At 45.9% G+C, this 17,486-nt stretch overlaps 1 protein-coding gene across 1 annotated transcript in view; it reads left to right on the top strand.

Annotated features, from left to right (window-relative positions):
- CSMD1 (CUB and Sushi multiple domains 1) overlaps positions 1–17,486 on the top strand; it is a 2,539,710-nt gene that overhangs the window by 2,292,562 nt on the left and 229,662 nt on the right. The window contains exon 53 of the mRNA XM_077487775.1: positions 9,820–9,993. Within this exon, the coding sequence (XP_077343901.1) occupies positions 9,820–9,993 (174 nt within the window). The remainder of the gene's footprint in view (positions 1–9,819; positions 9,994–17,486) is intronic.

Here is a 17,486-nt window from a genome sequence, read left to right as displayed (position 1 = left end):
AACGCCCCTGTTAAACAGGGGCAGAAAAATTGGGCCTTAGGCACTGGTGCTGGTGCCACCACACTGCAACCTCTCCCATATACACTATTTTTATTGCAGGAATTAGCCCTGCTGCAAAGCATTGCATCAAAAATTGTAATTAAATGCCCCTGTTAAACAGGGGCAGAAAAATTGGGCTGATGGCATCAGCCAGAACCAGAAATGTTCTTCCAACATATCAGCGGAAGAGGGAGAGGATAGACAATCAACATAACAGGACAGTTACTCAGCATCAGCATAGGCAGTCTTGAAGGGATGTGATATTTCAAAAAAAATTATTTGGTTACATCAGCTTCAGGTGCTTGGTAGCTGTGGGTGATCCAAGACTGATTCATCTTGATGAAGGTCAGTCGATCAACTGATTCGGCGGACAGGCGCACCCTGTGATCGGTAACAAAGCCACCAGCAGCACTGAAGGTGAGTTCCGAAAGAACGCTGGATGCAGGACAGGCCAGTAGCTCAATTGCATACTGTGCAAGCTCTGGCCAGTGATCCATCCTCAAGACTCAGTAAGCCAGAGGATTTTCGGTGGGAAAGGTGTCCAAGTCTGACCTTGCCCCTAGGTATTCCTGCACCATGTAAATCAGACGCTGGCGATGGTTGCTGGAACCGATCATACCTTGGGGCTGCGGACTAAAAAATTGTCTGAAAGCATCAGTCAGACGGCCTCCTTCTCCACCACTCCTTCTGACCGATGCCTCAGCAAAACGTTGTCCAGGACCAGGAGTTTGTAACCTCCCAGTCTCTGGGAACGCATTGCACAGACCTTTCTGCAAGGCCTCCCGGAGATGTCTCATCCTCTGCTCCCTCTGCGATGGCAAGATAAGGTCAGCAACCTTACCCTTGTACCGTGGATCAAGGAGAGTGGCCAGCTAGTAATGGTCCCTCTCCTTGATCCGAAGAATACGAGGATCCTTCCGCAGGCTTTGCAGGATCAGGGAGGCCATGCAGCGTAGGTTAGCTGAAGCATTCGGTCCGGAGTCCTCTGGGTCACCAAGGGCAACATGATCCGCAACTACCTCCTCCCAGTCACGTACAAGTCCACGTGTTTCTTGGGACTGTAAATCATTCCTACAAGACTGCTGCTGCTGATGCTGAGTGCCAGCCTCCACCTCCATGCTGACACAATCATCCTCCTCCTCCTCTTCCTCCTCCTCATCCTCTTCCTGTGTGATGGGTGGCACAGCATGAACACTGTCTGGATAAAGGGGGCCTTGAGAGGCAAGGAAGTCCTCCTCTTCCTGCCTCTGTTCTGCCTCAAGTGCCCTGTCCATTATTCCACGCAGCGTATGCTCCAAGAGGGGGACAAGAGGTACAGTGTCACTGATGCATGCATTGTCACTGCTCACCATCCTTGTGGCCTCCTCAAACGGTGACAGGACAGTGCATGCATCCCTGATCATGCCCCACTGGCGTGGTGAGAAAAAACCGAGCTCCCCTGACCCTGTCCTGGTGCCGTAGTCGCACAGGTACTCATTGATGGCCCTCTGCTGCGTGTGCAGCTGCTGCAACATGGCCAACGTTGAGTTCCACCTGGTGGGCATGTCACATATAAGGTGGTTCTTGGGCAGGTTCAACTCCTTTTGGAGCTCAGCCAGCCAAGCACAGGCATTAAATGATCGGCGGAAATGCACACAGACTTTCCTGGCCTGCTTCAGGACATCCTGTAAGCCGGGGTACCTGCCCAAGAACCACTGCACCACCAGGTTAAGGACGTGAGCTACACAGGGCACATGGGTCAGCTGTCCCTGTCGGAGGGGGGTGAGGAGGTTGGTGCCATTGTCACAAACCACCATTCCTGGCTTAAGCTGGCGTGGCGTCAACCACCTCTCGGCCTGCCCATGCAGAGCTGACAAAACATCCGCCCCAGTGTGGCTCCTGTCCCCCAAACAAACCAGCGCAAGCACAGCATGGCATCGTTTTGCCTGCATACTTGCATAGCCCCTGGAACGCCCATGGAGCACCGCTGGTTCTGAGGACAGAGCACTGGAAGAGGCCATGGAGGAAGAAGAAGAGGAGGGGGTGGAGGAGAGAGGTGTGTCACAACCAATAGTAGCATTTTGGAGGCGTGGTGGCGGAACAACCTCCAACACTACTGCACCTTGTCCTGCATCCTTCCCAGCTGCCAGAAGAGTGACCCAATGGGCCGTGAAAGACAGGTAACGTCCCTGTCCATGCCTGCTGGACCATGAGTCAGCGGTAATATGCACCTTACCGCTGACCGCCCTGTCCAGCGAGGCAAGGACATTGCCTTCCACATGCCGGTAGAGAGCCGGAATCGCCTTCCGTGAGAAAAAGTGGCATTTGGGGACCTGCCACTGAGGAACCGCACATTGTACAAACTCACGGAAGGGGGCTGAGTCTACCAACTGAAAAGGCAGCAGTTGAAGTGCTAGCAATTTAGCCAAGCTAGCATTCAACCGCTGGGCATGTGGATGGCTGGGAGTGAACTTCTTTCGCCGGTCCAGCAGCTGGGGCAGGGACATTTGCCTGCTATAATCGGATGTGGGTGTACTGCTAGCAGAGTGCACGGAAGCACTTGGCTGTGACACACCTAATTCTACACCTTCATTCCTCTCAGAGCAGGTTTCAGAGAGGACTGAAGGTCTAGTGAGGTTGGAGATGCCAGCTGATGGGGAGCAAGGAGGTCTGCTTTGTTCTTTGGTGTGGGTCTTTGAGGTACGCTTGCCAACGAGCTGCATGGCAGGTCAACATATGTCTGGTCAAGCATGTGGTGCCCAAGCGGCTAATGTTTTGGCCACGCGAGATACGCTTGAGACATATGTTGCAAATAGCAGCGGTGCGATCTGATGCACTCGTCTCAAAAAAGGCCCACACCAAAGAACTTTTAGAATAACGCGCAGAAGCAGCGCCCTGCACAGGCGGAGCTCTGCGGTGTGATTCAGTCGGTGTGCTGCCCCTAAGCTGGCCCCCGGAGGGCATCCTGCCTCGTTGGACATGTGCCTCCTCCTCCTCTCTCCTACCAGGCACCCACGTGGAGTCAGTGTCCTCATCATCCCCTCCCTCTTCATCGCTGTAGCAAACCTGGCAATATGCTGCAGCTTGTGGAACATGACTGCCAGATTGCTGTCCTTCTTGAGCATCCCCTCTCTCTGCATTCACGTTACTGCCTTCCTCTAGCTGAGTGTCATCATCAGAGCCTACAAAACACTGGGCATCCTCCTGGAGCATGTACCCAACACTGTGCTCAAAGAGTTCAGGAGACTCCTCAGGAGGACGTGGTGGGTCTAGGGAAGGAGTCACTGATGATGACATTGAGAGGAAGGAAGACGATGCGTTGGCAGCTGCTTTGCTAGTACCCTGAGACTGGGTGAGAGAGGATGAGGAGGATGAAGAGGGCTTGGTCATCCACTCTACCAAGTCGTTGGCATGTTGCGGTTCAACATGTCCAGCTGCCGAAAAGAAGGACAAGCGTGTCCCATGGCCACGTGCTGATGACAATGCACCGCGTCCACGACCAGCACTGTTGTCTCTAGACACAGAGCCTGCTTGCCCTCTTTTATCGGCTCGCGCCTGTCTGCCTCTCCTTGCTGGCCTTCCAGACATGGTAATGGCCTGAAGGGAGTTGGGTAAAACAGCAGTTGGGTAGTGTATATTGTGCTGGAGGCACACAACACCCACTAACTCCTGCAGATGCCTTTATTATAGAACACCAGAGATAAAGGGGTATACTGTAATGGAGTCACACAACACCCACTAAGCCCTGCAGATGGCTCTATTAGAGAACAGCAATAAAGGGTAGATACAGGTGTATATTGTGCTGGAGGCACACAACACCCACTAACTCCTGCAGATGCCTTTATTATAGAACACCAGAGATAAAGGGGTATATACAGATGTATACTGTGCTGTGCTGGAGGCACACAAAACTTCCAATAACTCCTGCAGATGGCAAGTGGGCTCAAATAGAGAAGAGCTATGTAGGTGGATATAGTGGTGTGTACTGGGTACAGAGCACGCAGACAGCACGCACAAGCTCCTAACACTACTGACTGCAAGCTCTATTATAAAAGATAGATCACTAGCTATATAGGTGAGGTGAATATAGCGGTGTATACTGCGGTCAGGGCACGCAGACAACAACCACTACAGAAGAGCAAGATCGAAAATCGGCCGATAACGATCGGTGTGTACTGTGTTGAAGGTACACAGAACACCCACTAACTGCTTCAGACGCCAACACACTACACAAGGCCGCCGCGCTGGTGGCCTTATATAGTGTGGGGCGTTTACTACACAGCCTGAGCTATGATTGGCCACAGGCATCCTGCCTGTGGCCAATCATGGCTCTCCTCGCTGCTGGCGCTGTGATTGGCCAAGCATGCGGGGTCACAGTGCATGCTTGGCCAATCATGAGCCAGCAATGCACTGCGATGACGCAGTGCATTGTGGGCCGTGAGCGCCACACGAATTTTGGCGCGAACGGCCCATAACGTTCGACTCGAACACGAAGCTCATCCCTATTCCCGACCAACAGTTGGATATTCCTTTATATTGTCTTTTGAAATTTACAGATATAGCAATTTAGAAATTTAATGAAAGGTTTAGCACTGAGAAACACTCTTTTGAAACATAAAAAGTTCAGCAACATACAACTATATAGATCAGACTAAAATGAGATACACATGAGGAGGAAAGAGGGACAGAGGGACTTTGTGCAAAATCAGGGACAGTCCCTCAAAATCAGGGACAGTTTTGAGTTATGTGATTGGTCTGCCTAGGGCTATTCTTTCACAGTGGACCTCAGTCAAGCAGCTCTCCAACTTCAGCAGGTCCTGGTCCTCCCTACAGACCCTTGTGATCCTGGCCTTGGCAGCAGTATGATCAGTGGAAGGTTTCTCTCCATTTTCTCCTCCCTTTCTTTACCCAGTGTCTGGTGTGTCGTGTTTCTCCCCTCTGGAGAGAAAACAACGTAGAGACGAGGAGGCCATGCATACTATACATGTCAGGATTTTTTTTGTCTGCTGTATCTATCCTCATGGGGTCCAGGAAAAATCTCTTGGCTGCAGCTGTGTGATAGACATTACTAGATTGGAAAGCACTCCTTTAGCAAACTCACTTTCCAGGGTCCTTCTAGGAACCCCTCCCTTTGGCAATCTTTTTTGAAGCGCTGCCTGGCAGCTACCAATGTGTAAGCAGTGACTGTGAGCACATTGCTGCAATGCATAGTTCCCAGCTTCAGCTTTGGTCTAGGCCAGAAGCTGTATTGACCATCTTTACTAAGGGCACATTGTCCTAATGCTGCAAAAACAGGAAGGACCATTGGGAGAAGGTGTCAGTTCTCCCCTTGCAAGTGTGCATGCAGATAATGCAGCAAGCAAAGGAGGTCATGCAGCCTAAAAGATACTGGGGCCACTTGCTATAAACCAAACACAAATTTGACAATGCTTTGGGGCTTTTTAGGTACCCAACTTGCTTACAACATGAATGAACTGTTAAAATTGAATTGCCTTGGGGGGCGCATTCGCGCAAAGCTCGATGTGGCAGCTGTGCTTCTGTAGAGCACTGCACTTCCTGCAGCATCATCAAGCTATTAGCCAGACCCAAGATGATACACTGACCCTGCCGCCTCACAATCTTCTCCTGGTTCACCGGCAGCCCTGGTGGGTTGGTTTTAATGGGTCACAGAGGGAAGATTAAGCCAATCAAAAAATCACTCACCTGCGATTCCTCCAAGATGGTGGTGAAGGCCTCCGCACTGCAACATACACCATCCCCAGCTCGGTCTGGGTTCATGGACAGTGATAGTGAGGCTGACGCTGAATTTAACCTCAGTGATACCACAACCAGGTACAGTGGTGTGAAAAAGTGTTTGCCCCCTTCCTCATTTCCTGTTCCTTTGCATGTTTGTCACACTTAAGTGTTTCGGAACATCAAACCAATTTAAACAATAGTCAAGGACAACACAAGTAAACACAAAATGCAATTTGTAAATGAAGGTGTTTATTATTAAAGGTGAAAAAAAATCCAAACCATCATGGCCCTGTGTGAAAAAGTGATTGCCCCCTAAACCTAATAACTGGTTGGGCCACCCTTAGCAGCAACAACTGCAACCAAGCCTTTGTGATAACGTGCAATGAGGCTTTTACAGCGTCCTGGAGGAATTTTGGCCCACTCATCTTTGCAGAATTGTCCTAATTCAGTTACATTAGAGGGTTTTCGAGCATGAACGGCCTTTTTAAGGTCATACCACAACATCTCAATAGGATTCAGGTCAGGACTTTGGCTAGGCCACTCCAAAGTCTTCATTTTGTTTTTCTTCAGCCATTCGGCTGGTGTGTTTAGGATCATTGTCCTGCTGCAGAACCCAAGTTCGTTTCAGCTTGAGTACACGAACAGATGGTCGGACATTCTCCTTCAGGATCTCTTGGTAGACAGCAGAATTCATAGTTCCTTTTATCACGGCAAGTCTTCCAGGTCCTGAAGCAGCAAAACAGCCCCAGACCATCACACTACCACCACCATATTTTACTGTTGGTATAATGTTCTTTTTATGAAATGCAGTGTTCCTTCTACGCCAGATATACTTGGACACACACCTTCCAAAGAGTTCCACTTTTGTCTCATCGGTCCACAGAATGTTGTCCCAAAAGTCTTGGGGATCATCAAGATGTGTTGTGGAGAAATTGAGACGAGCTTTGATGTTCTTTTTGCTCAGCAGTGGTTTTCTCCTTGGAACTCTGCCATGCAGGCCATTTTTGCCCAGTCTTTTCCTGATGGTGGAGGCATGAACGCTGACCTTAACTGAGGCAAGTGAAGCCTGCAGTTCCTTGGACGTTGTTGTGGGGTCTTTTGTGACCTCTTGGATGAGTCGTCGCTGCGCTCTTGGGGTAATTTTGGGCGGCCGGCCACTCCTGGGAAGGTTCACCACTGTTCCATGTCTTCACCATTTGTGGATAATGGCTCTCACTGTGGTTCGCTGGATTCCCAAAGCTTTGGAAATGGCTTTATAACCCTTTCCAGACTGATAGATTTCAATTACTTTCTTTCTCAATTGTTCCTGAATTTCTTTGGGTCTCGGCATGATGTGTAGCTTTTAAGGATCTTCTGGTGGACCTTACTGTGTCAAGCAGCTCCTATTTAAGTGATGCCTTGATTGTGAACAGGTGTGGCAATAATCAGGCCTGGGTGTGGCTAGAGAAATTGAACTCAGGTGTGGACAACCACAGTTATAGTATGTTTTAACAAGGGGGGCAATCACTTTTTCACACAGGGCCATGATGGTTTGGATTTTTTTTCACCTTTAATAATAAACACCTTCATTTACAAATTGCATTTTGTGTTTACTTGTGTTGTCCTTGACTATTGTTTAAATTGGTTTGATGTTCCGAAACACTTAAGTGTGACAAACATGCAAAGGAACAGGAAATGAGGAAGGGGGCAAACACTTTTTCACACCACTGTATGTCACAAAATTATTTATTTACCCATATGGAGTCCATGCTCCACAATGCTCTTAAAACTACATCTGAGCAGATAACTGACAGGCTGTCCTGAGAGATCCGGGAATTAGTTACCCTAAATGAACATACTCAAGAGCTAGAGGCACTACAGGAGGAGAACAAAGAGCTACTTTCAAGCCTGGAAGATGTGGAAAAACCGATCTCGCAGATCCAATCTGTGACTCCATGGCATTAATGAAAGTATCGATGACCTAACCTCCTTTACTACAGCCCTGTTCAGGAATTATCTCCTTCCATGTCAATTGAATGGCTGGAGTTTGACAGGTTCCACAGAGCGCTCACTCACCATTTACCAGATGGTTCACCTCGTGACATAATTGCCAAGCAACATTTTTATCGCACGAAAGAGCAACTCTTAACTGCTGCCCTCTCCAAGGATGCACTGCTGTTTTAAGGGCATGCATACCAGATCTTTTCTGACCTAGCTCCCCTCACCGTGGCAAAATGAGTCTGGGTAGAAGTGATTGGGAGATGAGAATAAAGTCTATTCTGGACATGGAGTGAAGGGGAGAAGCAGGAGAAAGCCTGGGTTGTGAGGTTAGTATATCTCCATGTGTCAGCCACATTAAAGTCATCAATTAGCCTAGCAAATTGCGTGGTCAAAGGTGGGGGTTACATAAACGTTAAGTCTTGGGCCCAGGGCTCCCTCGGGGAAGTTGACCTCCTTTACATATTTTTTTTCTTAATCTTTCATTTTTTCTGCCCTTCTCTCTCATTTCTTCATCCTTTACATATTTTTTTATTTATTTTTTATTTCTCTTCATCTTCTCTCACCTTAAAACACCGGAATGCGATTTTTTGAGGTTTCATCCTTGTAAACGTTCATTCTGGATAGTTTTTAAATTGTTTAGATGTTGGTTCTCTTGTTTGACTTGATATGCTTTGAAGGCCTTGTGCCTCCTTTTTGTTCTGTGTGTCGTATAGTTAACGTGTCCTTGATCTGGCATATTGTTGAGGCATATACTTGCATGTATGCCTTCAGTTTTCTTTATATTGGAAATATTTTCCATAACCATAAAATGTAAAAATAAAATTGAATTGCCTGTTTTTATATATTTTCTTAATCAAAATAAAACTATATATGTGTGTATTGTTTTTGCTGTTCACTTACACATACAGTAATAATACATGCATTTGTACATCACAAATCCAAACCTCCTATTCACATTCCTGGCCATGAAATCTACTTTGCACAGAATAACAATATCAATATATAATATTTATATTAGCTTTTATATCCATAATGGTTGTTGGAGGAAATTCTCTACACATTTCCAGGGCCAACTGCCTGTTTCTTCAGGAAAAATACAAAATGTAAATCTTAGTTTAAAAATATAGTTCCTTGCATCACCAGATGGCTGTAAGTGCAAATGTAAAGTCTGTGAAAATTCAAGAGGTTGGAACGATTATTGTGCGAGCAGTTCTGTTCAGACGCAACACTAAGACCCCTTTCACACCGAGCCGCAGGGAGTCAAGGGTAAAGTGGCACTATTTTTAGTGGCGCTTTACCGTCGTTTTAGCAGTGCTATTCAACCACTAGTAGGGTGGGATGGCCAGGCGAAAAGGTGTTAAATCCACCCGCAAAACACTGCTGGAGTGACATTTTGCTGGCGATATCAGAGCGCTGCCCCATTGATTTCAATGGGGAGCAGTGGTGAAGGAGCGGTGAGTTCACTGCTCCTTCACCACTCCAAAGAAGCTGCTGGCAGGACTTTTTGTGACACCATGTCAGCGCATCGTTCCAGTGTGAAAGCCCTCATTTTTTAAAACTGGAGTGAATGGAGCCTCTTTTTTCTGGCGCTATGCAGATGCTATTTTTAGCATTGTAGTGCCTGAAAATGCACACGGTGTGAAAGAGGTCTTAAGTAAAAGGGTTAAAGCCCATTTGTGACTAATGTTTGTTCAGAAACACTTTAAAATGCTTTTTTCTATCAGTGAAAATGCACTTACACCCCTATGCTCTATGTATAGTTTAGTAACAGCCATGACACTCAGCATAAGTGTGCTCATGCAGATTTGTATTAGACAGAAAAGGGTATTATCAGTCCCATTCTCTTACTGAGAGTTGAGTTTAACTTTTAGACTACAAAGTTATGTTTAAACAACCTGTACCTTGTTTTTAAAAAAAAAATAAGACTATACAAGAAAGGGTGTTAGTATAATGTCTATCCGACTGCATATATATTTTTGTTAATTGATTTTAGCTTTAAATTACATAATTACATTGTTTTTTTAATTTTAAAATATACTACATGTCATTTACTTTATTAACATTTTGTACTTTTTTTTTTAACAGCTGGCCATTGCGGTTCTCCTGATCCTATTGTAAATGGGCATATAAGTGGTGATGGATTCAGTTACCGAGACACAATAGTCTATCAGTGTAATCCTGGATTTCGTCTAGTGGGCACATCTGTTCGTATATGCCTTCAAGATCACAAGTGGTCAGGGCAAACACCAGTCTGTGTTTGTGAGTACAAAATTTACAACATTACATTAAAGTGAATCTGACGTTGTTCAAAATATTAATATGGAGCCCTGTGAAGCTCTTTTGGATTTGAGCACAAAACTATACATGGTGGCTTGACTTGTACAAAAGGCATGATTAAAACAACTTTATCGACTCCCTGAAAGTAGAAAACTTTAAATACTCTACCGTCTGGTTTAAACATCTTTGTTTTTACAGGCTGCAATCTCTGGCAAAGTTTTTAGAATTAGACAATGCCTGCATCTCCCATAGCACACCACAGTTCCTTTCTATGACCCTATGTCTTTACAGGATTTATTAATGACATAGGAGCTGGTGGGAGAAACTGCAGTACATGGTGGAGGTATTCAGTACTCCCAAAAGTGTCAAAAGCTGAAGACTTTGCCAGAGGTTGTAGAGCTGGAAGACAGAGGTGTTCAGGCTTTGGCAGATGTCAAAGCCTTGGAGTCGATTGAAGTTCTGACATTCTGGGTTAAATGACAGGGCTGGGGCATAGAGAAGGAAAGGACTTTGGCATATCCTTAAATTGGGCAAAGTTAGAGCTTCATGGTCTGGATAGTCTGTTCTTAAGATCCTAAGCCTTGACAACCTGGACCTAAGATTTTTGTGGCCTTCACTGGGTCATGTGCTTCTATTTGAAGAATATCAAAGGTGCACTTGCCTGAGCGTCAGCACTGCTGTTATTTCGGAATTGTTTTACTGGTTTATTTTTGTTGAAGTATTTATATGAAAAAACCTGTTCAGTTTAACAAATAGACAACCTTTGTAGCTAGAGTACTTTTCCTATAGTGGACAGGATTTTATACAGCATTTACAAAACACAGTTAAAGAGGAAGTAAACCCTGATGAGTTTACTTCCTCTTTCATTCCCTGCAAAGGCAAAGCATAATGGACTACTATGCTCAGTGGGGTCTCGCAGCTCCGCCGCTGTCATTCGGCGAAGCCGTGATGACGTCACTCCTGCGCATGCGCACGGGAGCCGAGACGGGCGGCATTGCGCGGAATCTTCGTCATCGAGGATGCCACGCTCAGTGCGCCTGCGCGCCACACAGCGGTGCCCGTCTTCGGGAAAATATCTCCTAAACTGTATAGGTTTGGGAGATATTTCTTGGACCTACAGGTAAGCCTTAATCTAGGCTTACCTGTAGGTCAAAGTGGTTTGTAAGGGTTTACAACCACTTTAAATCATCTTTCTCAATCTTGACAGTATGACCCCTTTCCCACTGGAGTGTTTTTCACCTGTAAAGCGCCTAAAAAACGCCTCCCCTGCAGCCCCAGTGTGAGAGTCTGTGTGCTTTCACACTGGGGCAGTGTGCTTGCAGGACGTTAGAAAAAGTCCTGCAAGTAGCATCTTTGGGGCAGTGGAGGAGCGGTGTACCCTGCCCACCGACCATTGAAATGAATGGGTAGCACTGCCAAAGCGCCAGCAAAGAGAATTCTTTGCCATGAGGTGACATGTTGAACTTCAAGTGACCAGTATGAGAGAGTGAGAGTAGTAACACCATATTTAACACACCCGCTCCCCATCTACACATGAAACCTTGTAACACTAATGAATCACATGACACCAGGGAGGAAAAATGGCTAAATGGGCCCACTTTCGGCATTTTCACTTAGGGGTGCACTCTCTTTTCTTGCCTGCAGGTTAGATGTTAATGGCTGTGTGTTGAGTTATTTTGAGGGGACAGCAAATTTATATATATATATATATATATTGTAGCACTAACCCCCGAAGGAGCTGCTGGTTTTATTTGGGCTCGCGTCTCCATCACAGGGGTCCCGTTGGAAAGTAGCCCAAATAATGTTGAATCCGACACTGATGCTGCATACACACGATCAGCTGGACTTTGCAGTGGAGGTCTGCCATACTTTCCGAATGAGTGGACCTGCCCACACACGCCCACACACGGCTGGACTTTTGAAATGAATGGACTTGCCCACACACGGAGTAAAGTCTGTTAATTTTGAATGTGGCTTCAGGTAGATGGAACTAGCGAGGGAAGTCAATGTCGCTGCCTCCATCAGCGAGATTGACACCTCGAGAGCCCCGTCACCTGGTATAGATTTAAAGGGGAACCCTTACAACAAAAAATGGCGTGGGGGTCCCCCCAAAGTCCATAGCAGACCCTTATATGAGCACGTAGCCCGGCCGGTCAGGAAAAGGGGTGGAGACGAGTGAGCGCTCCTCCTCCTGAGCCATACCAGGCTGCGTGCCCTCAACATGGGGGCGTGCTTTGGGGAAGGGGGCCCTGCAGCCTCCGACCCCAAAGCACCTTGTCCCCATGTTAATGAGGACAAGGGCCTATTCCCGACAACGCTGGATGTTGTTTGTCAGGGTCTGTGGGCGGGGGGGCTTATCAGAATCCGGGAGCCCCCTTTAATAAGGGGGCCCTAGATTCTGGCCCCCTACCCTATGTAAATGAGCATGCGGTAAGATGTACCCCTACCCATTCACCTGGGGAAAAAAGTGTACATAAAAAAAACACAACACAGGTTTCTTAAAGTACTTTATTAGACAGCTCCAGGGGTCTTCTTCCATCTTCGGGGGTCTTCTTGATGGACTCCTCCGCTATCTTCTGCTCTTTTGCTAGCTCTTTTACTAGCGGAGGAGCCCGGCTTTCTCATTCATCGCCGCTGCCATCCGGGGGTCCTTTTCCATCTTCGGGGGTCTTCTTGACGGACTCCTCCGCTATCTTCTGCTCTTTTGCTAGCTTTTTTACTAGCGGAGGAGCCAGGCTTTCTCCTTCATTGCCGCCGCCGTCCCGGGGGTCTTCTTCCGACTTCAGGGTCTTGTCCCACTCTTCAGTTCCTCTCGCCGGGCCTCCGTTTTCATCTTCCAGCTCTTTAACTAGCGTTGGCCCACTCTGCCTTCTGCTTCTTCTGCCTCTTCCCTCTTCTGATGTTGACACAACGCTCTCTCTGGCTGTAATAGCAGGGATGCCTTGTGCAGCAACTTGTATAGGGACAAGGGGTGGGGTCACCAGGTGATGCCACATGGCGACCCCGCCCCTTACGATGTCACAGTCCCGGAGGATGCTGGGATGTGACATCATAAGGAGCGGGGTCACCATATGACATCACCCAGTGACCCCGCCCCTTATCCCACACAACGCTTCCCTGCTATTACGACCAGAGAGAGCATCATGTCAACATTGGAAGAAGGAAGAAGAAGAGAAGAAGAGAAGAAGAAGCAGTGGCAACAGCGACAAGACCTGACCAACGCTAGTTAAAGAGCTAGAAGAAGAAAGCAGAGGCCCGGCAAGAAAAACCAAAGAGCGGGACAAGACCCCCGAAGTTGGAAGAAGACCCCCGAAGTCGGAAGAAGACCCCCGGGCTCCTCCGCTAGTAAAAGCGATAGCAAAAGAGCAGAAGAATAGCTGAGGAGTCCGGCGAGAAGACCCCCCGAAGATGGAATAAGCTGTCTAATAAAGTACTTTAAAAACCTGTGTTGTGTTTTTCTTTATGTACACTTTTTCCCTAGGTGAATGGGTAGGGGTACATTGTACCCCATACTCATTCACATAGGATAGGGGGCCAGAATCAGAACCCCTATTAAAGGGGGCTCCCGGATTCTGATAAGCCCCCCGCCCGCAGACCCCGACAACCAACAGTCTGGGTTGTCAGGAAGAGGTCCTTGTCCTCATCAACATGGGGACAAGGTGCTTTGGGGTGGGGAGGCCGCAAAGCAAAGCACCCCCCATGTTGAGTACACACGGCCTGGTACGACTCAGGAGGGGGGGGCGCTCGCTCGCCCCCCCCCCCCCCCCCTTTCCGGCCGGGCTGTGTGCTCGGATAAGGGTCTGCTATGGACTTTGTGGGGACCCCCACGCTGTTTTTCCAGTGTAGGGGTTCCCCTTTAAATCCATACCAGGTGACGAGGCTCGTGAGGTGTCAATCTCACCGATGAAGGTGGCAACATTGACTTCCTTTGCTAGTTCCATCTACCTGGAGCCACATTAAAAATGAACGGACTTTACTCCGTGTGTGGGCAAGTCCATTCACTTGCAGAGTCCAGTGGACAATTTTGAGTCAAGACTTTTTTCTAAGTCCGCTGGATTTTGGGAACAAAAAGTCTGCCAGAGCCCACACATGGGCAGGATAATCCGATCGCGTGTATGCAGCATTAGTCCCTTTTTTAACAGTTATTCAGGATAAGCACAAACGTCCTTCAATAGAGGGTCAAAGGATAAAAGGGGAGTTCAGGCACCTAGTAATTGCGGGCTAGAGGTATTGGTTAGATCTAGAGGACAAACAGCTCCACAGACTGGATCCAGCAACCATCTGATAGGCCCTTTTCACTTGACCTAGCAGCCGATGAGATGCTCAACAAAGTCTCTGCCACAGACTTGTCAATTAAACTAAGAAATCTTGAGAGTTTTGAAGAACTACCATACAGTACCAGTTTCTTTCAGCCGACCCAGCGATACTGTATGGGTGTTGATCCAGTCTTGCGTCGTCTAACTGAGTTTCCAGGCTCTTCCAGAGACACCAGCCTTGCGCACAGTCCTCCCCTGGATCCTCCAGTTTTCTTGGCCTCTCCCCGCAGGCTAGACAGCACAGGACCACCCCTGGATCAGTAGACCCCCAGACTTTTCTGGGGCTACCCTCTTAGTTGCAAGGCCTCGGGCCAGCCAGCCCGAGGTGCAGAACCATGCAACACACACCCCAAGACAGGAGGGCAATGAGGTCGGGATAGTGGACCCCAGAAAGAGAACCACCAAAAATGGCGTCTATACCTTAAATACCCTCTCCCAGAATGCACAGCAGGGAAGATACTCCCACTGAGTAAGAGGTAGTATTCAATACATCCAGCCTGCTGCATTTCCACACTTACCGGTGGTGACAGCAACACCTACAGTCAAGTGGGAATCATTGCAACCCAGCTGGACTGGCACAGAAACCAGAACTTTTAGGAGAAATTAGCCTGAACCCAACTACAGCTTCAGACAACTAAATTTGGAAAAAATAATAGCATCTTCCCATTAGGAGCAGGGAGCTACATATATACACACAGTATCTCACAAAAGTGAGTACACCCCTCACATTTTTGTAAATATTTTATTATCTTTTTATGTGACAAAGCTGAAGAAATGACACTTTGCTAGAATGTAAAGTAGTGAGTGTACAGCTTGTATAACAGTGTCAATTTGCTGTCCCCTAAAAATAACTCAGCACACAACCATTAATGTCTAAACTGCTTGCAACAAAAGTGAGTACACCCCTAAGTAAAAATGTCCAAAATTGGGCCTAATAAGCCATTTTCCCTCCTGGTGTAATGTGATTTGTTAGTGTTACAAGGTCTCAGGTGTGAATGGGGAGCAGCTGTGTTAAATTTGGTGTTATTGCTCTCACTCTCTCTCATATATATATATATATATATATATATATATATATATATATATATATATATATATATATATATATATATATATTATGTATATGGTAAAAAATTGTTTGATAGCTCAAAAAACCTGTGCCATTTATCGTGAAAAAATGGTTTTGAGTTCCAGTCAAATGACTTTGCCTGGGCTAAAATTACAGTATGTCTTCAGTCTACTACATGCAGAAGGTAGCAATTCCTCAGTTTACGATTCTTTTAATTTTCTATTAAATTTTAAGAGGTGTATCTGCATCAAGGGTAGATCTGTGTCAGACTAAGAACAGCAAAGGCACCAGTATTTCCATGACATGTCATTCCTGAGCCAGCATAGCAGCCAAGCTAATCAATGCTGTCCCTGAGTAATGCCTAAACAAATGTTGCTGGCTTCTCACAGGAAAAGCAAATAAAGGCATCATCAGGAAGAGTACTGTAATCCTTGCAAGTATAGAAATACCTGTTAGTTTTAAGCTGACCATCTATGGCCATTCCTGTTTATGAGAAGTCAATATAACGGTCAATTAATCACAAATGTGTTGGTTGTAAAATTTTGCTTCAATCAGTGCATGCAGCCAATCAACTGCAGCTCTGATCAGTGTAATGACACAGTGGGGAGAATTCCTACATCCACCTTTAACATGTGAATGGGGAATGGGTTACATTTTTTTTCATTTAGGCCCCCTGGCTGAAAAAACGGAGCCATGTTTGACCAATTTTACGGTTAGCTCCACACAAAAGGGGAGGTTCCGCTTGTCCACCTCCTCCCCCCTCTGGAGTCACATTTGGCCCCTTGGGGGGTACCTGTTTGGGGGGGCTGGAGCTCTGCTTTAACATGAAAAATTATCTGGTAATAGGTTTACTTTAACATTATCTGTGCTTGAATATACTGAACATTTAACAAATTAACAATCAGAAAATAGCTCAAGGGAACTTGGGTATAATGGTGCAAGCACTTTCCAGAGGACATGCATTTTTTAACTCACTATTGAACTAAAGCTAACCTTCAAAAGAAACAATTTTATTTATAGTTGTGTGCTTTGTATTTTTTTCACTTAATCTTTGGCTGTATCTTACTTCAAGATTTTTCTTTTATCTTGAGCTGTTTGAAAGAGAATTCAATTGGTATTTGTGTATTTCTGGTTCGCTGTTCTACTACATTTTATACTTTTTTTTTAAGATTTAAGATTTGAGCAATCGATATAATTTCAGAAGAGAGTAAAGTTCACTGAATCTGATTGAATAAGATTGCATATATATACATCTGTATGAGCTACATAGGAAATGTGGAAGCAGTTGCCTGATTGCGCTATTTTCTGGGGTAGCCAAGGAGAAAAAAAGACGCATGATTTAACATAAGAATTTTGTGAAAGATAGAGGAGTTAACCGTGTCAGCAGAGTTTTATTTTGCTCCACTGTCAAATCACTTATTCTAATTGCTGTACATAACATTAATTAATGTAGAAATCGCACATTAATTAGTGTAAAAACATTATTATGCTCTTGAAAGCTAAACAACAGAATCTTATGTGTTACATTTATTACACCCACAGGGATAGGCAGCACCTAAACTAAGAGAATTAGACCTGAGCTAATTTTCTTTTGGGTCATATAGCAATTGCAGACTTTAATTAATTGGGAGCTCTTGGGATTAATCGGTTCAATGGTTGAATATAAAATCACCCCAGCATATGGGTAATCCACACATCGGTACAGTGCAGTCGTTATACAGTTACATAAAAATAATAGTTTGCACACACAGAGAAGGAATCTTTCTCCTGTAGGACTATTTTCAAATGCTCCATTTGCTTTGCACTAGTTTGAAACTTTAGTAAACCTGGAATTGTGGAGTAAGTTGTAGTAAAGCAAAGCATATACTGTATTTTGCGCTTTATTGGAAAATTCAAATTTATCACGTACAATTTAGCATTTATGAATAAATATCTACATAAAGTAGAATAAAATGTTTAAAAAAAACAGTCGGGGAGGGCTTTAGTTCATTTGAAGTAAATTTGGCTCTCTGATTTATTAAGAACTTCAAACCAGCTTCCGATCTGGAGTGTAGTACTGACATCTATAACTGCTGCATAATGCTTTGACT

The sequence above is a fragment of the Lithobates pipiens genome, unplaced genomic scaffold (genome assembly GCF_037356315.1).
Source record: "Lithobates pipiens isolate NorthernLeopardFrog02 unplaced genomic scaffold, aLitPip1_a1.2 Scaffold_18, whole genome shotgun sequence".
In the NCBI taxonomy this organism is placed as follows: Eukaryota; Metazoa; Chordata; class Amphibia; order Anura; family Ranidae; genus Lithobates; species Lithobates pipiens.
Note: the sequence above shows the minus strand (reverse complement) of the source record. Positions and strands in the feature narration are given on the sequence as shown.